Source organism: Falco punctatus, assembly GCF_963210335.1.
Source record: "Falco punctatus genome assembly, chromosome: 4".
NCBI classification, from domain to species: domain Eukaryota; kingdom Metazoa; phylum Chordata; class Aves; order Falconiformes; family Falconidae; genus Falco; species Falco punctatus.
Window position 1 is genome coordinate 97063698 of NC_137583.1, and position 26248 is coordinate 97089945.

Sequence of the window (26248 nt, forward strand, 5' to 3'; positions counted from 1 at the left end):
AATTCATGTTAAACCACATTTGAGACAGCCTTGTTCTAAAAAAATTCACAGCTTACTTTTAGTTAAGATTAAATGAGAAAATTCTTTACTAGCCTGTACCCAGAAAAGTGCTTTTAGTTAAAAATTCTCAGTAGGAATGACTGCGTACTACAAGTCACACAACTGCTACTCCTACAACTTACCTTTTCTCTTCTGCTGGCAAAAAGATCACAAATTCAGCTTAAAGACAGACAAATACTGTTCAGGTGACAAGAGGAGAAAAGCTTTCTGCCAAATAAGCAACTCTTTCAGCCATCACTAATGACCTTACTTTTCAGTAATACTCAATTTTATCTCCAGTGTCTGTGTACCCTCACACAGCTACCTAACCAAAATAAGGAAAGAAGCCCAGTGATTTTTAAACACATAACAGCGTTATGTCAATCTGTTTACACAGATCTGTAAGAAATATCTGTTTGCTCCGAATCCAAAAGATGACAGTCAAATGAAATTTAGAAGAGCATTAAATACAGTTAAGCCAGGCTTAAAAATCACTTTCAGATACCGCTGCCTGAAAATGGCATCAGTAACTCAATTACAAAGTTTCAAGCTAATCTTTAGAGGTCAGAAGCCTGGGAATGCCTTTAGGACAACACAAGGACATTTCACTTGGCTTCAGCCATGGAGAGTCTCATGCTCACAGTCATTTTTCCAGGAGTCCCAGCCGGCCAGGACGAGGGCTTATGGCAGAAACGCCTCTTCAGTTTTAACTTTGCAGTGCTTGGGTTACGCAACTTCTTTGGCTGTATAAAAGGCAGCAAGCAAACATCTGGCACGCGTAAGTTCAAAGGGCTACATTCTCCCCCGAAAAACTTTAACAAAACGATTCCAGCGTGAGGTTAGAAGAATTTATTTGAAAAGTTACAGCAGGTGCTGGGCAGAAGAGTCCTAAACGTTTCAAATCATCAGCTGGCATCAAAAAAACACCACCCAAAACCAAAACCAAAAAACCCCAAACCCAAACCAAATCAACATGAAAGAACCAACTGTGCCACAACAGACTGACGGGCAAGTACGCCTAAGGAGCCTTCTGCTGGCAAGCGCCACTGTACACACAGACCTTTACATCAGCACCGGCACTGGAGCTGCTACGAGTCACCCGCGGGGCGGGCCCCAGGCAGCCCCCGCCCGCTGCTCCGCCGGCGCCCCCGGGACAGGGCCGGGCACTGCGGCTCGCCGGCCGCGCCGCGGAGGGCACCGGGTAGGGCCCGCCGGCACCCGCCCTCCGGTGTGTGCAGGAGCGGAAAGGAGCCGGCCGGGTGGCCGCCAGCAGCGCCTCTGCCCGGAGCGGCGCTATCAGGCGGCGGGCGAAAGGGGATCGGGTCCGTGCCGCGGCCAAAGTCCGCCCGCCGCGGGGGCTGCACGCAGCCGCTGCCTGGGGCCGAGCCCTCCGCGCCGGCCCAGGAGGCGGGGCAGCGGCGGCAGGCACGGCACGGCGGCGGGGGGCGGCGGGCAGTCGCGGGGCTCCCGGGGCGCGCGGGTCCGTGAGGGGAGCGCGGGACGGGCGGGGAGGGCACGGGCGCCCGCTTCCCCACGGCCGGCCCCGCCCCGCCCCTCCGGCGGGACCGGTAGCGGCAGGTGACCGAGCCGCGTACCCCCCCCCCGCCCCGGCGGGTCACTCACAGCTTCAGGCTGGCGTAGGCCGCCGCCGCCGCCGCTGCCGCCGCTCCTGCTGCTGCCGCCATTCGTCCGTCTCCGGCCGCCGCCGGCTCCGCGTCGCTCTCGCCCCCTCCGGCCCGGCCGCTCCCTCCCTTCCAGACTGACGCGTCCCCCAGCCGCGAGGGACGGGACCCCGCACAGGACAAACCTACTCGGGCACGTTAGCGAGCCCGCAGGGCGGGGCACCGCCTATAGAGGAAGGGGGAGGGCCCGGCCTGACACTCCAGCCCCGCGATTGGCCGGACCGCCGCGCTCTAGCCCCGCCCCCGGCGCGGCACGGGCCAGCAGGAGGCCGCTAAACGGTGACGCGCTGCCGAGAGCGGGAGGGGCGGAGGCGTTCGAACGGAGCCGGTGGGGACTGACTAGCGCGCGGGTGGGTGGGGAGCCACGCTCCGGGAGAGCCGCTGGGAGGGGCGTCGGCGGGGAGATGGTGTCGGATTAGCTGTCCTCTGGGGGACGGCCCCGCCCCCAGGCGCGAACTGTGGTGAAGTGAGTGTGAGGAAACACTACAACCCGAGCAGGGCCAGTGGCGCAATGGATAACGCGTCTGACTACGGATCAGAAGATTCTAGGTTCGACTCCTGGCTGGCTCGGCTGCTCATTTTTTCCTCCGTTCTTGCCCCACTTTAACTCTCTTTTTTTAACCTCATGGACTCCAGCCTGAGGGTGCTGCCTGCACCACCGCTCCTGGGCAGCCCCCGCTCCTGCTCAGACCCACCGTGGCCACCTTCATTCCCCCAGTGTAGGGGTCTGTCAGGTGCAGGGGCTGGCTGGCGTTACAGGGGTTCATGCTCTTGCCAGCACCCCCTGACCCCGCAATCGCCACCTCGGAGATGGCTGCTGTGGGGGAGGCTGGTGCCCACCTGGGCACCCTGGCTGGGGCGGGGAGCCCAGTTCTGGGGGTTCAGTATAGACCCAGCCTGGGGCACCTCCTGGCCAGTTTCCCACTGGATCCAACCCCCTGGGTACCATCCCCCAGTTTTGGGCAGCTTCTTGCCTCGAAGAGGGGGAACCCCACACTGTAATTACAGTTAATGCTATTTATTCACTTCATTTTAGCCAATAGCTCCATGTTGCCGTGGTGCTCTTCTGCCAGTGGTACCTGAGCATCCTGCCTTCAGACATAAGGTGGCATGGCCACTGATAATGAAGCCTATGGTGGCACCCCAAAACCCTCTAAGGAACCCATCCCCACCAGCACTGCAAAGGAGAGCCCCATGCTGGGACCAGAGCCTGCTCCCACCCATAGACATCCCTCCCCAGTCCCTCACCAAGGGAACCAGGTCTCCCCAGAGGGACGCTGGGGCAGGACAGCCTCCGATGGGGCTGCAGCAAACACGGCCTGCTTGTGAAGGACTGAAAATCCCCAGTGAACCCCACTAAGGAGGTTCCCCCGACCAGTCACAGCCTCAGCCACTGATGTGGGGGGGGGGGGGGGGCAGGAAGAAGGCAGAGCTTGGGAAACAATCATTCACAGCGTAACTTCCTCCTCGTGGACTCTGGGCGATGACAATCGCTGTAATTTTAGGAAAGAGTTCACGCTGAGCATTGCTTGATGATACTGTCTTTAATCACTGAAATCACAACAGGCCCATGGCTTCGCTCCCGTTGCCGGCCTTCATTCTTTATAAATATTTAACAGCACAGAAGAAAAGAGGGCTGTGTTCACAGGTGGCTAAGGTTAGTTACACCAGCACAAATCCTAAAATACTCTCTCCCGGAGTTGAGCTTTGAAGGAAACACGAAACCAAATAATTAGTACCGTTCAGTATCGTTAGCGAGGCTCTGGATTTGCTCTCTGCACACAAAGCCACAGCCTGCGTGTGTGTGCCCAGGTCCCCGCCTGGCCGTGCACCGCAGACCTGCTGCGCGGGGACCAGGGCCGGTGCCAGCGTGGGAGCTGCAGCCTGGCCACCCCATGGGGACAGTTTCTTCCCGTCTCTCATCTTGCCTTAGCGGGCTACGGATGCATGTTGCCATGCGAGCTTCTGGCTGCCCTGGAAGAAAGCAGGGGGAGGATTTTTATTGCTCTGAAAAGCTTAATGTTGCTTCTCCTTAAGAAAAGGGTGGGTGAGCAGCTCCAGGCTCCCTCTGGGTTCACAACAGGCAGTCTGCCCAGCCAGCTCCGGTAAGCACACCTAGCGCCACTGCAACCAGCGAGTGGCAGGACGCAGAGATGGAAAAGAAAAATGAAAGCGCAAATGCAGTGCCATGAGAGATGCACCCCCCTCCCAGCTTCTCCCAGCGACGCAGGCGCTTGGCCTCAAGAATCTGGGGCAAAAGGGACGTGTATTTGGCCATAGCCCTTCCCTGCCCACAAGTACTGACTCCAGAGATGTTTCTCCAGTGATGAAGCCTGGGTCAACTAACTTGTCCTTACACTCATGCACAGAAAGTTGCTCAAAATGCATCTACAGACACTTGGTATGGGCACAGAGGCATGAAGGGCGGGTGTCTCACAGCAGCACATGCCGCGTATGTCCACGTGCATAGTCACGACAGCACACGCCACCCCCCAAAAGCGAACACAGAGCATGAAGCCAAGGCTGACATGGGAGAAGCACGGTCCAGACCAGTGTATGCAGCTGCACTTCCCCACAAAACCCCCTCTAATAAGTGTCCAGGAACACGACAAACTAGAACAACTCCTCTCCGTGCCGCCTTCTCCCCTGTTCTCTGTAATCACCTGCTCTCTTTTTCCTACAGCTACCGTATTTTTAAAGTCGCATCCTTCTTTCTCTGTGCACCCCCACACTGTTTTTTGAGCAAGAAAGTTGACAGTCCACTTCAGTGGTCATTTCAAGGCAACTTTTACACTGCCACAGATTTACCCTCAAGTATGTCTCACCTGCAATAAAATAACTCTGCCCTTGATCCCAACTGCCCTACACACACACATCGATTTTCATGTACATGCGCATCTTACTGGTTTCAGTGGGACTGCCTGCGCTCCTCAACTCCAATGCTGATGGAGCCCTTCATGTGATTTTCTTAGCAAAAACAGTACAAAGCTTCTGCTGCATCGACTGGCAGCAGCCTGATAATCAGGTAATTCGGAGGATCAGGTCAAAGTAAGGATGGAGAGCGTGTGTTAATTTTCCTTCCAGCAAGGACCTGGTTTTGCTGTTGCTGAAATAATGAAGTGGTAAGATTTCCAGGAAAGTGCAAAATAGGGACTAAATTCATTAGGAAGCATACACTTGTGATTCTCCCCATGGCGGTGAACTCATGGGGGACAGAGGCAGAGGTCACAGCAGTCCTTATGAACAGACCTGAATACTGAATTTCAGGGATGCCAAATATTTTCCCAGTGCTAAAAATCAGTACAAGGAAAAAGCATGGGAAGATATTTACTTTTTTCTCTCGGCAGCCAAAGATAACCCCTTTGTTGAACAGCCAGCCAGACCCACACCAGCTCTGAGGGGCCCAGTCTCCTCCTTTTGAGGGCTGCCACAGCACACCTGATGCTGATGGAACTCCACCATTTCCACACCAAGGAGCTGGTCACTTTGTAGTAAAAAGATCTACTGAAAAAAAATCACTTAAACCCTGAAAGACTAGGAAAACATTTTAAAAGCCCCCCAATGAAACTTGGAAACTGAAGAGCCACAGACCTCACCAAACACTCCTTACCAGGATGTTTGAAACTGCTGATCCGTGTTTAGCATCAGGGCAGTTCCCTAAATCGCTCTGATCACACAGGTGTTTGTTACACTTCAAATGACAGAAAAATGTCTGCTGCTTCTATAGCTGGGGCTTTTCCCCAGCTTTCATGCAAGAATCCCGATTTAAATGAGTTTCTGTATTCTAAATGATAGAAATTTAACAGCATGATCTGATTGAAAAAAAAATATCTATTAAGCCCCGGTTCCTGAAAGCAAGTTTCAGAGAACTCACTTGAATAACTATTTGCATGACAGTTACTCATTACCAGCACAATGGGACTTCCAAGGGTCCCTTACCCTAAAACCAGTCAGAAGAGCACTCTGGGGGAGGAATAAAGACTAACTTTTCATAGCACATTTCAGCACCTTAATAAATAAAAACCCCAAAGTTCACACGAACAGCAAAACCCAATGCTATCAGCCAGGAGATAGGCAGAATTCAGCATGTTTTCTGACATTCTTCTGCAGAGGATGCAATTCTCACACCTCCAACTCCAGAGCTACCTGCCTGCCCGTTCTTCCCTGCGGGGGAGCTGCCTGGAAGCAGGCAGCGAGGGTTTGCAGCTCCACAGATGTCTGGCGGGGGGGTCAGGAGGAGAAGCCTCCCCCGTGCAGGACACTCCTGCCTCCCCCCTCCTTGGACCCACTGTCAGGCAGCTGCAGAGCCAGGGACAAGCCCGGGACAATCAACACGGACTCAGACACCCACAGCCTAGGAAAAATAACAACGTGGTTAAACGAATTCAAACTCCCAAAGATACAAGCGGTGCAAGTGAGCCCGCGTAGGGGAGCAGAGCAATGCAGTAGTTGCCTTCGCTTTAAAAGCATGAACTCACACGCTCCATCTGCAAGAGCTTCACATTGTCATTCCTAGCTCTTTGTAAATACAGGAAAGGAGAGCATTGGCACTAAATAATTTATACGGGACCTCAAAACTGAAAGTAGGGCAGCCTTCATTTCCCCAGCGCTGAGGGACATGGGACAGCTGGTAGGAGTAAGGTGACACGGCGTGGGAGCAGAGGCCAAGCTCCCCGGCGATGCGAAGGGGGCTCCTGCAGACAGCTTACCGCACAGGCTGCTCCAGGCCTTCCACAACGGGAAACCGTCCTTCTCCCCCTCCCCTTCTTTCCTGCTTATTTTGGGGTTGTGGGGAAGGCCGCAAGAGTTAGACAGCAGTTTAAACCACAGTTTAAAAAGAAACTCTCAGTCCCATTGGCGTTTTTCAGATCTTTCCGAAACAAAAGCCAGAAAATGTGCGTGAGGGGCTGCTCTAAAAATCAAGAGCCAGCGAAAGCGTGAGCCACACAGCAGCAGGTATTGTAGAGACAGAGTAACAGCTGATGGAAGCTGGTGTTTCCAGCTGATTTCCAGAAGCCACTTCCGTATCTCCCTGCCTTTGCTGCCAAAGGAAGCTCAGAGAGGGAAACCACTTCCCCGGGACTATCTGACTTTTTTACCAGGGACATCAGCTGGCATTATCTCTCACCTCAGTCCCTTCAGACAGTCCTAAGATCACAATCACACCTTGAAATACACATCCCCCTGGCCCTGGCTGTGCTGCAGGACACAGCTGATGCCATGCACCAGGGTGAGAGCACTACAGGATCTGCCGCGGCTGTTGCTGCCCCGATCCATACTGCCTGCATGCAGCACCGGCTGTATCTTGTGTCAGCTCCCATCCCTTTGCCATCCAGCATTTGGAGGCTAAATTTACGGCTCTAGGGGGCTCACATATTTGAGGTCAATTTTACCTCCTCTAAGTTCACGGGTAAAACTCTCCAAAGACAGATATGCCCCAGAGCCACGTGTACTGGTGGGAAAATCCCCCCACTCAGGCTTTTGGTCACTCACTGAGGGGCTGCATGTCCCCAGGAGAAACGGTGCCACACAGCCAAGCTACACAAACCTGGAACTCTGGATGGTTTCTAGGGCAGGACCCTCCAGCCACTTGCTGCCACCCCTGTCCCCAAGGGCAGCAGCAACAGTAGAGGCGCTTATGACTCGATGGGGCAGAAGGCTGGATGATCTGTCAGCCCGATGAAACTGCATACCAAAACCACCGAGCTCGTGAGGCTTGGGCAGTTTCGGATGTTCACATTTCAGCCGAGGAAGTTGATACCAACATGTAGGAGGGTGCTAACAGGCCACGGTCTCCATTTGTTTTACAGCAGATGCTTGTGCCTCTGTTTAACGCTCAGTGCAGCATCTTGCACCACTCAAAACAGAGGCCTGTGGTATTTATTAGCACAAGCAGACAGGCAGCTTGCTGCTACCTGGCACCTGTGCTGCTCCAGATGAGTACACAGGGCAGTCTGACTCCATGATGTAAAGTTCAAGCACCTATCTAGCTACATCCATGCTACTGGAAAAGAGGTTTGTTTGAACCATAGTGGGTTCTTGGCACAGACTCATTTCAGGAGTCCCAGTACCACTGCTCAGCTAATTTATTGTAGTTTCCTCACTAAGAAGGTATGAAAGAGTATCATTTCATTCTCTGCCAGCCAGAACCAAATTTACATCTTTAGCATAGACACATGAGGATTTAGCTAGTTTTCCACAACAGTACGTTGGAAAAGGTAGCTAAGATCCCCAACTGCATGTGAGGCTTTAAATTAAAGAGCTTTTTCTTCAACAAAAACTTTGTACCTGTACGTGAGGGGCTGCACAGCTTTGGTACCTACAGAACATGCACTGCAGGCACGCTTACATATTAACACATATTGAGGGAGCAGATTTCTTTGCCTATAAAGCAGGAGGGTTCAAAAAGCGAAACCATCTGCCATTCTGCTTTCTCAGCAGAACAGAAAGTAAGTGCCCTCTAACCCCTTGCTCAGATAAGCTGTTATTATTCACAGGAGCAAATATGTTTATACCAACATACTCATCTGAGTACAGGTTGTGGAGCTGGGCTCTAAATCCCTGTGTAACAAAGCCTTCATAACAATCTCAAGTTTGTTCCCAGAGCTCTAAATAAGCACCATTATGAAATGGCTTTGTGCTGGGCAAACACCATGGAAAGGAGTGGCCAGGCTGGGGGCTGAGCCATGGGGACAAACTGGAAAACTCAGGCGAGTGTCTGTGTACAGAGAGCTTTTTTCCAAAGCGAGCTCTGCAAGCAAGAATGAGGATGGATTTCCCCCGTGTCCACACTTTCAGCATCCCGACCTTTCCTTTTCAAACATGATCCTCTGTTCGGTCTCTGACACAGCAGACCGGCCCCTGCGTATCATGCTGACATGCAAGCCTGGGCCCCAAGTCATTGCAGTAGCTTTGCCTAGCTTGTTCCAGTTTTTTGTTCTGTTTGAAATGGTGTGTCAGCCTCCAGCTGCCAGCCAGTGCACCTGGTTTGTCCTTGGAGAGTTGGTGCTTTTGAAGCCAGACTTGATACCGGAGTTTGGGGAATTAACTGAAAGGTCTGAGTGCACCATTTTGTACAGACCTCTTTCTTTTCTTTTCCTAAAGAATTAATTAAAAAAAAGAGCATCTAAAACCTGATATTAATAGCTTGATGTCCTTCAGGGAATCTGATGAAATGTGCTTGTCAGGAAACATTTAGTAGACTGACGGGATGTCCCCAGCAGGCAGGCAGACAAGCCAGCCTCTGGCTTTTCAATTGTGCATGGCACGATCTGAGTTCATAGGCACGATAGCAAATTGTGCTTTCACTGAAGAAGCTTCCAAAATGAGCCAAGAGGAAACTCCAGAAAGCAGAAAAAGGCACGTAGAAGTAAACCAATCAGTTTAGATAACATGCCACATTCTTGGTCAAGTAGACATGGTTTGATAGAGCTGGAACTCACAAGCATAGAGACTCTGGGAATCCAGCAAAAATCTCTCATATCCTTTTACAGGAATATTGCCAACTGGCAGAAAACATGCACAGGAAATCAGCTGAGGATGGGGAGAGGGAGATCATGTAACAAGTTGTCTGTCCCAGCTTTCCGATGTCGGCCACGCTGGCTAGTAGTGGTGCTGGTAGGCAGCTGCCGGGGTTGTGCCGTTCTCTATGTGTTTCAGATGACAGGAGTGACAAAGCAAATGTTCGTCTAGTGGGTAACAGCGATGCCCATCTTCATCGTTCAGTTCCATCCCGCAGTCCTGCAGAGAGGCCGTGCAAATTATTAGAACACGAGGAGGAAAGCACCTGACGGGTATTTTGAGGGCAGGCTTGTACAAATTTGTCTTAAGCAGTTTTATTGAATAAGCTTTATCTTGTTGTGAGGCGAAACCACCCTATGTATTTTAAATGTGCTCGTGTCTCCTTACACTCTCGGGTAGGATTCACCTCTTCACATTACATTAATAGCTGTTGTACTGATGTGAAACCAGCCTGACGAGTCAGGGCTTCTTTTCACTGTATTATGAGCAGAGTGAGAGAAGACATTTAGGTATTTTAATTCACAGCAGAAGTATGAAGACACTCTGGGAAGCCCTGCACAGAGACAAACTGGTGTTGAAGAGCTGCCATCTCTTGGGATTTTTTTGTGCAGCCATATCCTTTCTCCAGCCCCAATGACACCTTCACTTCCGATAAGAGTGAAGGTAACTTAAACCACACGGGGTGAGTCACCACCTTAGTGTTTTTGAACAATCTAACTTGGAAATCAGATACATTAATGTGATCTGGAGCTCAAGGCTTCTGAAAGGCAGCAATAAACCTTACTAAGTCACCGTGTTTCCTTCATTAACAAATAAACTGCCAAGTTTAAAAGTAATAATTAACTCTTTGCCCATACCTTTATGGATAGCAAATGAAATAGCAGCTGAGACATTAATGCAAAAACTTTTGTCCTCAGACTGGAAATCTTTCAGCCACTGATATAAAGGGTCACACAATGCAAGGTTTGAATTGCTTGTCTACTGCAATTGGAAACGAGGTGCCCACTCCCTGAGAAAGCTGCTGACTTACCTCACAGTGGTAACATTCCACATGGTAATCCCTGTCCATGGACACAACCCGAATGGTTTCATCAGACCCCTGTAAGCATTCAAGCAAAAAGAGAAGGGAATTTACAAAGGATTACAGCAGGGTCAGACACATGCTCTCTGTAGATTGCTTCCTCCGACAATGTCAGTGTTGAGGTTGTGCATTTGGGCTGCTGGTTGGACATAACAAATAAATCCTGTCACCTGCAGTTATTTTCACAGGAAAGCATCATCCAGTGACTGCAGATATTGGAAGAAGGGCTTGCCGGAGTCAAGAAGACGCTCAATATGAGTTATGCATCTTGCTTAACTTTATTAGTTTCTAACACTACTTATATAGAACCGATACACATGCATATTCATAAAGCAGAAATACAATTTGTTAGTAGTCTCTAAACACACGTGGTTCTCACACCACTAATTATCATGACTAAAATAAGCATTCTATCCATGTAGCTAATTGTGTTGCTGTGCTTCAGCCTCGTAGCTTGTTACTCCCTATATTCCCATACCGGTCCCTATCTTTCTTGGCCCTGCACCTGCTTTCCCAGCAGCTGTATCTTGTTACAGCCACGGCCTGTTGGCACAACATAATTACTTGGTCTCAGGATTCAAGAATAGCTCAAGGCCACCTTTCTTGTTAACTTCAGCACAGCAACTTCAGTACATTTCTGATTACAGGCCTATTCTAATACCAGGCCTGGATTGTGCAGATCTTCAGAGATTCTAAGGCCACGCTTCTGCAGCCATTCTTCTACATGCAGATATTGTCTATGATGTAGCACCAGGAATGTAAAAGTCTCGCTGACAGTCACATCTATCCATGCATTAATGATTTGGTAATTTCAGTATATCACAATTTCTCAGCATTTCGAATTAGTTTTGCCCAAGAGTCGCCTCCTCCAAGTATTAAAACAAGTTAGTCCCAGAGGGGTCACACAGAGGTCATTCACGAGTGCCACCAGCAATTGATTGACATCAAGGAAAGGTATCACAAACATAAAACTAGCAGCAGTATAACGCTGCAGGAGATGAAAAAAGCCTAACCCAGCAAGAATAAGCTTCATTATCAAGCAAAAGACGGGTCACATCTCAAGAACAGCCTATGAGCTTAGGCCACAAGGTTGCACACTGGGGGCAGTGATCATCTCTCCCCATCTGCAAGGGCCTGAGAAACAACGCCTCCTCCCCTGGGGGCATACGGGAAAAAAGGCTCTCACCTCAGAGGGCAGGATGGGAAGTCCACACGCTGCACACTTCGGAGCTAAAACTCTGGAAGAGCAATGAGAAATTGAAGACAAGTTATAGATCAACATAAAAAGAGAGGCCTGTATGTTCTTGGCTGTAAGATGAAAAGCTGCAGCTGTAAATAACATATCCACAGGAAAGCTTTGCATCCTGAGATCATAAACGCATTTCAGCATTGACTGTAAGTAATCCTTAGCACACGTTGCTCCATCAGGCAAAAAGAGACCTTACATTTCACACAGTGCCAGAAGAAAACCAAAGCCCCCTGCAAAATTCTTGGCTGCTACTGAGAGATTTGGAAGAGAGAATGAGGAGAAACTGGGCAGAACCATCCCCAGAAAAACATATCAAAAGAAGTGGCAGCTCTGGGGCAGGAAACCTCAGATAAAATACTGCAGGACTGCATGGTTCTTTAAGGCTTTATAACACAATGTAACATGATAAATAAATAACTAAATTAAACTAAATTGCAAAGACATATGCATCATTTCAGAGCAACAGTGGCACACGGAGGTAAATCTAGTTTTGGCACAACGCAGAACAGTTCCGGGGGCTGCCTGAGCAACACGTAATACCCTGCCTGCTCAGAAAATGGAGCAAGGAGCAAAGCAAGTCAGAAGGACACTCAAATTGTACGCAGCTCTAATATCGTAACTACCAGCTAAGAGCACAGCCGTTTTATCTTACTGTCTAAATGACAAGTGAGTCTTTAAGTGGATTTATCAGTCGTTTAATTTAGAGCTGGGTAAGTTCTGCTTTGCAGGCTCGGTGGTGATTCTTTAAAAGTGAAACTCTGCCCCTCAACTATTCAAAAAGTAACTCACACTGATTTCCACAAGCATTCAGTCTTACCTTAGAGCAGACTAATTTCTTACCTCACTGAACACTTCATGAGCACTATTTCTCACTACCTGTGCTTTGCAGAAGGGGCAGCTGAAGCCTAGGCGTTAAATGACTTCCTCAGAGTTACACAGGAGTCAATGACAGGACAAGAGGAGACATCAGGAATTTCTAGGGTCTGGCCCCATCCTCAAACTTCTAGCTTCTAACCCTGCCCCTGTTTTACTAATCCACACTTCCCAGCTAGCTGAAAAGCTAAATTAGCTTGTGGACCTCTGCTGTTTATTTTGTCCTTACTTGTGGTAATCTCTGACACAGTAGATTTTGTTTTCAGAATCTACGGTGAATGGCACACCATCCAGACACTCATTGCAGACCACACATCGGAAGCAGCCTGGATGATATGATTTCCCTAGAGCCTGCAGGATCTGTAACAAACCAAGAGACAGGGAAAATGCATGTGAACAGCCAATAAAGGTAAAAATAATAAACACACAGCTTTATACCAGACAATGCTGCATATTGATCAGCAGGGCTGTGTCTTTTTCTAGGCACCTCATCTGAAAAATGAATTAACAAGGATGGAAAGGGCAGCTTGAATCAATATATATCACCTGGTTCCAGAGAAATGAGTTATTAGCATGGGTAAGAGAACAATTCAGAGTCTCAGTCAAGATATTTAGCCTTACAAAGGAAAGAAGTGACAGAATTTAAAGGAAAGCAAAAAATTTTTGAGGCCAACAGGTAGACAATGCACAAGGTAATACATACCAAGCCAACAAAAGGAAATACATCTTTATATTCTCCATGAGAGGCTGCAACAAATACTATTGCCAGGTTTTCATAATTCCTTAGATATCAAAGACCTTTGTACTTGCTAGCCTGGCTTTCTAATTAACACATATCATGGAAACTGTGTTGAACTCAATAGCTGCAATTCACCTGCTAGCTTTGGGGCAACAATTACGACCTAGAATGCCATGGTCCATCAGCTGAGCGATCAGACTTCGGAGTATAAAGTAGCTTTTCTCACTTTATATGCTTTCCAGTGTAAACAGGAAAGCAAAGACTATTAACAATAAGCATGAGAAAATCTTGGAAAGCATGCTGTGAACTGACCATCCAGAAATTCCTAATTTCTTTGCCTCAGCTGTAGTTATACACCACCACCTACATGATCATGAATTTGTCCCCCTCTGAACCACCCAAAACTGAACGCTGCCTGGTGCTGGCTAAAGGCCAGCTGATCCCCAGAGCTGTGACCTGCTTTGTGCACATCTTGAATGGATGATACCTGTCGTAAGCTCATCAGAACCACCTGCTTCAGCAGGATGTCTGCACATCTACCGAAGAGTTTGCAAGGACTTGGGCAGATCTGAACAGAGGTCTGGATCACATACTCTGGGTCAAACCTGTTTCCCACAGTATCAGCACCCACAGAAAACAGCAATGAGACAGTAGCTTCATCCTGAAGACACAGGGGAAGCCACAGCTTGGCTACAAGGAAAGACAGGCTCAGCAGAGCCATGCCGATCCTCCACAGCAAAGGAGCACTGCAGAGGCATGGCGCTTCTGAGCAGGAAGCACCAGCAGATTACAAATACACTGTCCAGGAAAGCCCAAAAGGGGATGAAAGAGCTGAAGGCTCTATTGTTCAGCACGCCCTGATGACAGGCAGAGCAGCCTCTGCACCTCACACAGCAGGGTGCCAGCTTCACTTCTCAGCAAAAATCAACAAAAGCCTTAGTGGATTTTTTTTCTGCCACCAATCTCACACTAGACAGACTACCAGATGATAACAGACAGTACTGGATATGAATATATTTTGCTTTTGATGCATTCTTCTAAAAAGCCGTGGGATTTTTTTTCTCCTAAAGCAATTATCACTTACCATGTCCATTATCAAATGACCACAAATGAAACACCTGTCAGCTGACTGCTGGAAACCAGAATACTGCAAGGACAAAAACAGAATTCACTTAAAATTTCACAAGGCTAGTCGAGCATAAACAAAAGTGCATTGCAGGGTGTTATTTGCACGGCCTTTTTCTATACTTCTTCCACAAGCTAAACTATCCAGTGCTTTTTTTCAGTACATGAAGCTGTGGATGAATCCCCAGGGGATGTTCTATAAAGACAGCAGACTTCCAGTGTTCAGAGGGAGTACGAGTTCCTGTAACTTCCAAGTCCTAAATTTAAATTTAATTAGGTATAAAAGTAAATACCATAAATGCACATGCAAATAAGGCATTTACTGATCAGACTTACATGCTTATTTGATGATGTGAATCTACAAGCCAGGAACTACTTGTGTTTATCACATTCATATCACAATATCTGTATATATAGGCTTGGGAAACCAAATTCTTCCTTTGGTTACACTGTCATAGGTCTACCAAAGCTTCTCCAAGGTCAGTGGTGTTGTCCCAGCTCCCTGTTAGGGTAACAGCCACATTTGGCCCAGAGCAACTTTTTTTGGTGCTGTTGCTGAGATCTAATGGTGAGGAACAGCCTGTCATGTCCATGACATGCACCTCAGGCACAACACATCCTCTGTCTAAGGTTTCAGTCCTGTCTGAAGGGTGGAAAAATGAAGTGTTTTATACGCATTTAACAAATCTTTCCATTTTCAGCTTATATAGAATATACTGATGAGAGCAAAGATTAACTCACTTCTCTCTGACAGAAATTACTAGACTTCTCAATAAGTGGGCAAATATGACTTTCTCAAGTCCCAATGAAGGCTTAATCTATCAGGACTCACGGCAGAAGGGTATATGGCTTTTTATCTCCACCAGCTAAGGACAGGACTGTGGGGCTGCTTCATGCTCAGGTACGTTCACACAAAACCCATTGAGGGCAACAGAAAGATATTTATTAAGAAGCCCAAGCAAACCCAGTTCATTGGAAAGGGAAATTCACTCATTCATTCTTCCGTAGCCATCCTTTTCACTCCTGTCTCCACAGCAGAGCCACAGAGACATGCTTTGAAGGAGCCACCGCAAGAGATTATGGCTTCAACTAGGGGCTGTGTGCTGCAAAACCATGGCCTCCCAGCTTGGCTGTTTCCAGCACCACATGTGGGCAGCCACCATGGTTGGGGCTGGCCCTGGGTTAATGGTGGAGAGAAGGGTCTGGCAGAATGCCGGACTAGAGCTGTGTGAAGCACAAGTAAAGCTGACAGGCAGAAAGGCTGCATGTCTGCCGGGGAGGCTGAGACATGCCAGCACAAGGGTCAGCTGCATGCTTACCAGGAAATCTTCTTCACAGAACACCTTGCCATTGACAAAATAAAAGGCTTTTCCTCTCAGCTTTCGACCTGACGAAAAAATGCAGAAAAAAAGAGAAAGGTCAGCAGAGAGCAGGGAGAAGACAACAAGGACATCCAAGCACAGCTGCTGCACAGCTGTAGAGAAGCACCCAACCCAGCAAGGGTCTTCCCAGTCTCCAGCCCAACTAACCCCGTCTCCTCTTCCCCTGGTGATGGCTGATGAATGCCAATCACTGGATCCAGGTAACAGTTCCACCTCTGGGTGGGAGGGGGTAGCTTTGCAAACCTGGACCACCTCCTGGCAGATTACAACATGAAATAACAACCTGGTGGCCAGAGCAAGTGAGGGTACTCTGACTCACACTGGAGAACAGCCCAGGAGAGGAGCAAGGAGGAAAGCAGAAAGGGCATGCAGAGAGTGATCCATGCTTGACGTCCCTCCTCAAAATGTCACACCAATGCTGTTTCACTAGAAGGTGCTTTCAACTGGCAGCTGCCACATAAGCCACTGAAACACCCAGCAACCTGGTCCTCCCCCAGCAGAGCACAACACTGGAGCGCTCACCACCAGCACGTTTGTTACTGCAGCTGCCAACAAAAGTTTGAAACCATTTAAAGAATATTTTTTTTCAAACCAGAACACCGTAACAGAAAGAAGATGACAAAGGTTTTTCCAAGAAAGCACTCTACATATGGGGAAGATTTATATTTACTGCAGATTTTGTATTTGAGCCTCATATTCACCATCTGTTTTCAGTTCCACGTAACTATGGCAATGCATGCTCAGGCTGCTACCACCTCTCCTAAACGCCCTGCCTTCCCCCCAGAGAAAAGGGCCAGATTTTGTTTGTTCATAAAAAGCTGCTCCTATCTCTTACTCTTTGCAGCCCAGTTCCCCTATTCAGCCAGGGGGTTGAATTGCAGCTGGGCACCAGAGCGGCTCTGCCCGTGCTGCTGGGCCAAGGAGCCCCAGACACGTGCCTGGAGGCAGCAGCACCCCGGGCAGGGCGAGCAGGCTGCCCGGGCACAGCCGGAGCTGCGTGCTTTCAGGAACCTGCCAGGCATTGCTGGAAGGGAATCAGAACTGAGACAAGGGGGCCCCCAGAAGCCTCCTGCTTGATATGCTACACGTGGCAAGCATCATTAAAAAAAGTGATCATCGGCTGCCGGGTGGATGTGGACGACACGCAGGACTGGTCTGGAGGTCACATTTCGGTGCTTTCTGGCATGCACCTACCTGGCGGCCTTCAACGAATAACCACGGTGCCTGCAAAGCTTTAAGAAAAGGAGGAAGCCAAGTAAAACCAGTTCGGTAAACTACAGTTTTTACTGTCTCCCGAGCACGCCAGAGGGCACTCTCCGGCTGGGAAACAGCTCCCGCCGCTCCTTGGGAAAGGGAGATGCTCCGGTGGGGTTTTGCCATGAATTGAGCCAGCCCAGCGTTCCCCAGTGACCCTCGGTGCCCTGGCCAGGTTTCAGCCAGCCAGGCAGGCGGAGGCCGCGGCAGCTGCTTCTCAAGGGATGAAGCCCCGTTTGCACATGCAGCAGCTTCGCGGTTAAGCTGCAGGCGTTGCTCAGCCACGTGTTTACCGGCAGCGCGGGAGCCAGAGGCACCCCAGCAGAGTCCTCATCCCCCATCCTCCTCTAACCCCCGCTGGGGACAACTGCGCTACCCGGAGGTCAGAGATGAGTCGGGGCACCAGCCCATTGCTGCAGTGACGCAGGCATCGGATGGGACATGGAAGAAAACCCAACAAACCCAAAAGCATCCCACTCCGATTTCTCTCACCCACCCTGATGCTTTGCCAAGGTTGCCAACACCGAAATAAAAGGTACTTGATCTTGGATGTGTTAGCTTTGTGGCTCATAACCCAGAGCGTGTATTTGTAAGATAACCCCCGCTCACGCCTGCCCATGCACGGGGAAGCCCAGCACGCTCGCCAGCAGCTGCAGAGTACCAGCTCCTGAGGAGGGGAAGAAGCATGGGGACACCCGGGATTTGCAGCACCCTTGTCAATGGTGGTCCTAAGCAAGTTAACAACAAGCGTAATATGCCAAGAAATACCCCTGAAAATCTCCCACTGATTTAAATATACCATTGGGATTTGGTGCTCTTAAAAATCAAAAACAAAAACCGTTTAACTTTGATTTTAAATTCTGCAACAGTGTGGGCTGCAGTTCAGTGCAATAAGCAGGTGCCCAGACAACTTTCCACCTGTACGCAATGCCTCTCCTTAAAGACAAGCTGGCAGTGGTGAGGAGCCATGCAACGAGGAGACACTCCTTTGGATGAAGGCCCTGGCTGGTGCATGAGCAGCAGCCGTTCAGCAGAAGGGATGAGGTTTGGATCGCTGTCACCACACCACTCTTCACTGGTGACAAAAAAAACCATCTGCCAGCCATTCTGCACCCGGTGTATTTTTAACCCCATGACATTAGCAGGTCAAGACTGATGGCAACAGACCTTCAGAAAAGGTGCCACAGCCAGCACACTGTGCCTGGGCTTCTGTTGTACACTCTTTCAGCAGAGGGATAAACCCCTTCTTTATAAAGGATTTATAATCTGGCTGTTGGCATTACGTGGGCCCATGAAGAAGAGATGCTGACACCAAGAACACTTTGAGGGAAGGGCGGAATGATTTAATTACTTTCTTTAGGAAAGAGGTGGTCATTTTAAGTATTTTTAGCTCCTTTCCACGAATCTCTTTAAGCCCCTGTCAGAAACGTAACTGGAAATTTGCCAAAAACATGGGTAATCAGGTAGCCCTGCAACCACTGCAGGAGTGGTGCATGCAAACAGGGCCAACTTCTTTCTCTCAGCCTCTCCCTGCCCACATCAGAATGGACTTCTCCCAACGTTCCTTGGAGGTAAAGAAGCATCTCCTCATCATACATAAGGGAAAGCAAGATGCAGGAAAAACTCACTTGCCCAGGCTGCGGCCACACCAGTAAAACAAACAGCCCTGGGAGTGCCCCACAGCACAGAACAGCGTGGCAGTGGCTTCTGTCCCTGTGCTGAGCTCCATGCCATGGACAGTGCCTTAAATTAAACAAGTCCCTCTCAAAAGCAATACTTCTGACTGTGTGCCTGCAGAGGCTGGCATACGTTTCACTTGTTCACAGGGATGCTGTTCACCGAAAGGAAGGACTGAGAACGTAAATGGCATATAAGGAATCACACATTGATCACTGCCTGGTTCAAACATACATCACTATAAACATGCATCATGATGACTACAGAGACCATATCCTTTGATAAACCCATGAATATCAATGCATGGCTTGCTGCTTTCAGGATCAATTGCTCTGCTACATGCCTTAAGCTGCTGGATCCTGACCATATTTCACTTTCACTTCACCCTGAATTTAGCTAATCTCTCACCCCAAAAAATTCAGACAACTAAAATTCTTCAGCATTTCAACCCTACCCTCTTCACTCCTTGTTAAAACCTTTTTGTTCCTCTCCCTCACAGGAAGTTTGAGCCCTGAGCTTTTATGTACTGCTCATCCCTAACACATCTGTCTGATCTGTTTAGCTGTGGGACCTTCAGGATGACCTCGAGGTCATTTCAGCACCAATTTCAGAATATTTCAAGCTTAGTCACTACTGCCTCTGTGCTAAAATAAACACACTTTGCTTAGCAGGTGATAATAGGCATACCATCAGGCTCCACTCCCAGGATGCTGGTGCTTTTGCCTATCATTTTCTCAAATGACAGCTCCCTCCTTTTGAAGTTCATAGGGAGAGGGATTTGCCAGGGACTTGCAACGGCCATAGGAGAATGCTGGGAGATTCATCATTTGCTTGCTGGGGACCTGGACCCAACTTTCTCTTTTGAAGTTGCTTTTCCATTATTTATTAAAAAGACAATGAGGTCACAAACCCATGTTCAAAGACAAGAGATTGCTTTCAATGCATGTAATGGTACAGGGCCACGTCTGGATCCCAGGGCTCTATGGGGATGCACAACCAGGACCCTGCCTTACTGGGGAGGCAGTGTGGACCTCGCTTATCACTTATCTAAGCACTGTGGAGCTCCCTGCGGTATCTGCACAGCAGATTGGCAAGAATCACTGCAGACCAGCAGCTGCTTCTTGGTCCCTTCCATGCTGACAGCCCTGGGCCTCTGTCATTATAAAAATCAGTCCTTCTTAAACAGCACCACAGCTGTAAGATAAATTTGGACATGTGTTCACTAATGGCAGGTTAAATACAAAAGGATTCCAGGTTTTAAAATCACTGAATGTAACCTCCTGACACATTAGTGGGACAGCAGGCTGGAAAAAACATCCATCTAGCTTCTAAGGATTGAAACAAGCTCCTCCCCAGTTCCAGGTGGCTCTGGCTCAATCTGCAGTCCTTACCCTAGTTTTATTTTCTCCCATGTAAAGCTGCAAGGAGGTTCAGATCAAAGAACCTACTCTGGTCCGTGCACACCCTGCAGGCAGTACAACAGGTGCAGGCAGAGCCCAGAGACCTTGGCTCCCCCATTCCATTCAAAAGTCCCTGCTGCCCACAGTTCAGCATTACGTGAGACCCACCAGTCCCCAGCCAGCACATGCATTTTCGGAGCCCTCCATGGATAATCTGCTGACAGGCAGGATGGTGTCTTACCACGTGCAGCAGACTAGGTCAAGCATCAGAGAGCTTTACTTAATTTCTGCCATCTGTCCCATTTCTGTTGGCCACCATTAAAGCAGGATGCAGCACTGAGACTGACGTAGCAGTGTCACTATTCCCAATCCGCTCTTAAACTGGAGTTGCAAGAAACGGTCACTTAAGATGCCTGCACATCCTCCAAATCAGGTAAATTCAGAGTGTGATCAACCAGCAGTTATCCCAGGTCAGACCAAAGCTTTGGTGAAACTGTGGGCAAGAGGGTAGGGTATCTGTTAGAAGAAACTGTGCTAGGATACAGTAGTAGCTCCATTACCATGTAAGATGTTCAGTCTGTCTTTCATCTATACCAGCTGTACTGTACAATTGCAAAAAATGCCTTCTGTGCTCTCACCACACACTTGAGGCAGTAAAAAAAAGAACAACCACCAACAAAAAAAACCAAACCCACCAACTTTGAGAAAAAGATCTAATGTCTGCAAGCCAAAAGCATGTTCTGGCACACGTAAGAGGAGGTCAGCTGCCTCTAACAGCAAAGAACCACAGGTGAAGTCAGAAACGGTTCCTCAGAGGGAAACACTGCTAAACCACAGTAAGCCACACACAACTGAGCAGCATCTCTCCTTTGCTGACGGCAAACCATTGCAGGAAGTCAAATGTTTTTCTGTTTAGGGAAAACCTCTAGAAGCTTCAAAATTCAGAGGTAAGATAAAGCCACCCTGGGACAAAGCAGTACTATCTGGCGAGTCCCTGCTGAGGTACCAGTTTTCAATCCAGTGCCCAGATGCTCTCTGCACCACTCGGGATAACTGCCCTGTTCCCCAAAACACACCCAAACTAGGCTGGCTCCCCAGCCCATCACCCACCGACTGTCACTGAAATGTGTGGAGGCTCAGAGGAGGAAGAAGGAGAAAGCAATCTCTGCGTCCTCAGTGAATGCAACTCTGCATCAAAACTATAAGAGAGCAATTTTTAAATTCCTCTAGGTATGGAAGAGGCCTTAGTGCTTACTGAGCCGCTACTCAGAAGATTACTCACAGGTACCACTAAAACATCATAAGAAACCCCCTAAAATCTTTACAGCACAATTAACCCCATGTCTATTCTTAACAAAAAACAGTACTTTGAATATGACATTATAAAGTAAAAAGACCAGAAAGACTGGAAATGTATTCCATTAAAGGTTTCAACCTTTTTTCTCACATTGTCCCAACGCCTTCAGAATTTCAGCCAGTACTAAAACACATGCAGCTGACTCAAACTACTAGCATACTGATAAAGCCCTGACCGCATCCCCTGTTGTGTGAGCTGAACGCTTGCACCTTTCCAGCAGGGATATCTACTGAGGACACCTGGACCATGCCAAGGCCCCTTCAGCTCAGACCCCGAAGCGCTACCACCCTGAAACCTTGGCCAGGAGAGGAACAAGTACTGCATCCTACCGTGAAGGCTGCCCTGGCATTTCTCACCTACAGCAAGCACTTCTTGTGCCAAACAGTGGGGATTTCTCACCAGTGAGCTGAGAGACCGAAGACAAGAAGTCAGCAAGAACAAAGCAGGAATTTAGACTGGAGCAGAAACACACACTGATGCCTTCCCTATTTTCCAAACTGTAAAACCAGGCATATCTGAATCTTTTCTGACACTACTTTTGGTAATTAAAAAAAAAAATAAATTACTACGTGGGCTCTGGCATGATAATTTTATTGAAGGGATGCTGAGGAAGGATTACCAGCAATACTTTGCACACTGCTTTGAAGATCTGCACATTTCTCACATGTGTCAACCAGTGTAGCGGGTTTATATCTAACTACAGGCAGTAAAGTCTGCCTCCACCAGAAGAGCTGGCAGTTTCTGCATCTGAAGATAACCATACACTCACCGTGGGGAAATTCACTTGGCAAGGCTGGCTGTCCTGCTGTCTGGGATTAAGTCACACTTGCAGAAAAAGGCAACTTTTTACTTGTAGAGTTATTTAGCAGTGCCAATAAAAAAAAAAAAAGACACGGCCTTGTTGTTCCAGGGGTTACATACCAATACAGGGCATGCTTATTCAAAGTAATTAGCCCAAAGACACCAAGAACTGCATTGCTCTAAGTAGCCATGCTTTATAATCACTGCAGCAAGACTAATTAGCCCGAGCAGAGGGCTACACTCGCAAATAAAACTGCTTTGACAGCTTAGCTACCGCGTTTAGTAAATGACCCTTGATACCTCTAAACACAACTACATTGTGAAATATTAAATGAAAAATACATATACCCAGAGAGTAGCAAGAGACAACCAGCTTGTGTGATTTCAAACTCTGCCACTGGAGCAGCAGCCTGTTACCCTTACACAGACATCATCGTTAATCTGAGTTTACAAAAAAAAAAAAGAAAAGTAATGCAGTAATGTGACATGTCAAAGGTCGAATTCTGTAATCTGGCAAACATGCCGAGTTTCCACCTCTTTGCAATAAGGGGCCAAAAGCTGGTCCTTGTTTTGGCCCTTCCGTAGTTCAACATCAAATCCTCCTTCAAACTACCTTGCAATCAGTTCTTTCTTTCTGACTTCCTTCCTTGCCTACTGATTTCCTTCACAGTCATCACTGACACTTCCCTTGCACTTTTTTAGCTTTCAGATTTCCTCTGAGGACCAAGTAGCTCCAGTACAAGACCCTTATGGTCTGAACTACGCTTCTAGCAGAGTTTTCCAGGCAACCTGTGGCAGTTGGATATACGCCTGGCTGAATCCTAAATTAAAAACTAACACACCACAATAGGTTAGAGCAATACTGTCTAGTTAAATCTATATCATTTATAAGGTATTTATATGGGCATATATATATACACATTTACTACCCAAACAATAAACACTGTCATCTGGAAATACCTGCATCTTTTGTGTTCTGAGGAGGCATAAACTAGTGATTTAACTGAAATGGTTAATATGTAACAAACCATTTGATAATTATAACTGTTTGCCCAACAAAGTTTTAAAAAAACAAACAAGACTGAAACAGACACCTTCAGCTTGCAGGAAATAGCTGTATGAGTTTCGAGGATGACTTTTTTTTTTTTTTTTAACCTACTTTCATGGCCCTCCTGTAAAGCAAATATAATTTATTACTAATCCTACAGAAGGAGCCTGAAGTTTTTTCCTCTCTCTCTGCAAAAAGCTGTCTTGTTTGTGCCTCTGCCCTGTAACAAACATGAAGACAAATGAGAAATTTATGCCAAAGTAATAATTCTAAATCTGTTGTTTTGACCTCTAAGCCAAATTTTCTGCATTACATGCCAGTGGCTCAGATAAAACAGTACATTTTTTTTCCTGACAACTGAACCCCGTAATGTATGTGTAGCTCTGCTCAACAAACTGCTTTATCATTTATCTCTGAACATATGTGGTATTGGGAAACAAGGGTGTAGGAAATTTGGCACTACGAGGTATCACACACCCCTCCTCCTCAGACCCTGTTTTCTGTGTCAGGGAGCCAACGCACATTTGGACACAAATTCAACTATAAGCAAAATTAGAAATCCCCCCTAAAAGGAGAACAGCAGGACAGCAGATATAAATATCTGGAGCACAATATGCTTTACCTTAATAGGTAATTTTGTGTATTTTATTTATTGGACTGGAGATATTCAGTGTTCCACCAGAGCAGAAATTTTAGGATTGAAATCATGAGCAACCTTGACTTCTCAAAGACAAATTTGCACTGGATGGTGTCCAAGATGAACTCCACTTGACCTCAAAAGCACTGTGTTTCAGCTGGAAACCAGAGTTTCCACATAGGCTGCTCAAGATGTGCTTTGCAGCTAGATAGACAACACCATCCGGACAAATATTTTGTTTCCTAGCAGATAAAACGGTCTCCTCACATTTACTGCAGTGGCACAGATGACAGAAAGCCGGCAGCCCTCTCTGGGTGAACAACAGGGCTGTGTGCCCTTCATCCCCGCAGCAGCTGATCGTCTGGGGGACTGGGAAACCACCTCGGTCTTTGAAAAGAGGGATTCCCCTCGGGTACACTTGCTCCCTGAGCGCAGGGCAGGATGCTGTGTACCACCCCAAGCACCAGTTAAACAGCTGCAACACGAAGAGGCTTTGATGAATCAGAAAGTCAGCCCAGCTTCCCCGTTCCAGCACAACAGGCCAGGCAGCAAAGCCCTGCAGCAAGAGACTGCAGGGGCAGTCCGTGCAGGAAACACCCCTCGGACTGGAGGGTTTCTTGTGAGCCTTGCCACTCACAGAGCTGCGTGCACAAGAGGGAAACACCGCTGCTGCAAGGGCCCCCCTCCAGCACTACCCTCCTCCCAGTGCTGGGAATCCCACGCCACCACACACCCTCCTCTCCGTCCATCCGCGTCACCCTGCCGCCCACTGCTGCGTCCACCTTCCGCCTTAGTGCGGCCACTGCCCCAACGGGAACAACTTGAGCTTTCATGAGTCACTACTCTCCTATTTCCCATTCTCAGCCTTTTTCAGACTTTTACCAAATACTTGTGATTTAAGGATGGAACCCTGTTTTCTTCCACAATATGTTCTTGGCTTCCTGAGCTTAACTCCAACGTTCCCTCAGAGCATTCCTTACATGAATGTAGAATTATATTCCTTATACATGATAGTAGAATTACATGATAGTAGAATTAGGCTTTTGATTACGCTCCCATGACTTGCATTCCCCTTTTTTATCTTGTATGGAAATACAGTATTTTCTACTCACGAAAATATTATTATTGCTCCCCATCCTTTTGGGTTTTTTTTCCCCTACCATTTTCCCTAGATTTTTTTTTCCTTACTTCCTATTTGAAACCCGTTGCCCCAGCACATCTCCTCAGCATGTTTATCAGCTACAGCCAGGGTAAGAGCAAAAATTGACTTCACTTTGCTAAAGTTAGCTTCTTTCCATCCATCTAAGTCACCTGACACCCACACCTTTTTGTCTTGCATTAGAAGTCTTTGGAAAGGGCTTCCTTTTAGAATAAGCAGCAAATAGCGAACAGTGTTGAGACTTCACAAACCCCCCTCATTAGAAATGGGATTAAGCTATTTTTTAACCAAACACAAACAAACATAAATGGAAGTAACCACTGGTACCTCTGCAACTGCAAGTACCTCTCACGCTGGTCTCCAAATAAAGAAGGTAAAATCTGTTCTAAAAGGAGGATTGAAAGTGTTTCTTTCTAAAGCACCAGTTGCATGGTAGTAATTTTAGAAATTCAAGACAGCTCGAACGTAGTGCTGGATTATTTTTAACAGGAACTTTGTGTGAAAGGGCAGCTCAGAGGCTGCCTGGCCACAGAGGTTGAGAGGTCTCTGAAGCAAAGCCCTGGCTGCAGCCACGAATCCACTCTACAGAAGATTTCAAGTTAATTTACAAGAGAGGACAAAAGAACAAGTTGTTGACTTCTGAGCCTTTAGGGAGCTGCCACTATGTGCAAACACCACTTTTTCTTTTCAGTTTTCCCGCCTTTGGTCAGTCACCAGTGAAGTGCTCTACTGAAAACATAGGTGAGGCAAGGCAGCTGGTGTTGGACAGCTGGGAAATGAGCACAGTTCAAGGTTCAGCTATTATTAAAAAGTATACACATCTTTCTATATTTACTCCCACTTTACAGCTCCAAATAAAACACATGCAGTCCTGATGAGTTTACAACTCTAAATACAATGCAGGAGAAAACCCCTAAGACTCATCTGGGAAAACCAAACTCATGTATACAAAAGCATCAGATGGATATTTTTTTTCTGCTACCACATATACAGCTATGTTTCTTAAAATATGCTATTAGCCCTAGAGTTAAACGTAACAAACCAGGAAAACCACTGTCTTACAATCACAGCTGTGATTTGAAATCAAGCGTGCTGTTCCTCACCCCAGTTCCATCACAGACGTCTTTGAAAAGCTGCTTAGGAGGATCCATACACTGCAGCGTGCTGTACGCTCCAGCAAACTTTAGATGTGGGTCTGACAAGTGGCAAAGAGGTCAGTGGGGC

General features: G+C 47.8%; 2 protein-coding genes across 2 annotated transcripts in view; both read right to left on the reverse strand.

Annotated features, from left to right (window-relative positions):
• Nucleotides 1-1888, reverse strand: part of SACM1L (SAC1 like phosphatidylinositide phosphatase) — a 31356-nt gene extending 29468 nt beyond the window's left edge. Inside the window, exon 1 of the mRNA XM_080385899.1 lies at nucleotides 1663-1888. Coding sequence (XP_080242025.1) covers nucleotides 1663-1724 — 62 coding nt within the window. The 5' untranslated portion in view covers nucleotides 1725-1888. The remainder of the gene's footprint in view (nucleotides 1-1662) is intronic.
• Nucleotides 1889-5513: 3625 nt separating this feature from the next.
• The window catches only part of LIMD1 (LIM domain containing 1), a 33706-nt gene continuing 12971 nt past the window's right edge, over nucleotides 5514-26248 (reverse strand). Inside the window, exons 3-8 of the mRNA XM_080385900.1 lie at nucleotides 15629-15696; nucleotides 14269-14331; nucleotides 12675-12805; nucleotides 11510-11561; nucleotides 10273-10341; nucleotides 5514-9461 (exon numbers count right to left, since the gene is read on the reverse strand). Coding sequence (XP_080242026.1) covers nucleotides 9324-9461; nucleotides 10273-10341; nucleotides 11510-11561; nucleotides 12675-12805; nucleotides 14269-14331; nucleotides 15629-15696 — 521 coding nt within the window. The 3' untranslated portion in view covers nucleotides 5514-9323. The remainder of the gene's footprint in view (nucleotides 9462-10272; nucleotides 10342-11509; nucleotides 11562-12674; nucleotides 12806-14268; nucleotides 14332-15628; nucleotides 15697-26248) is intronic.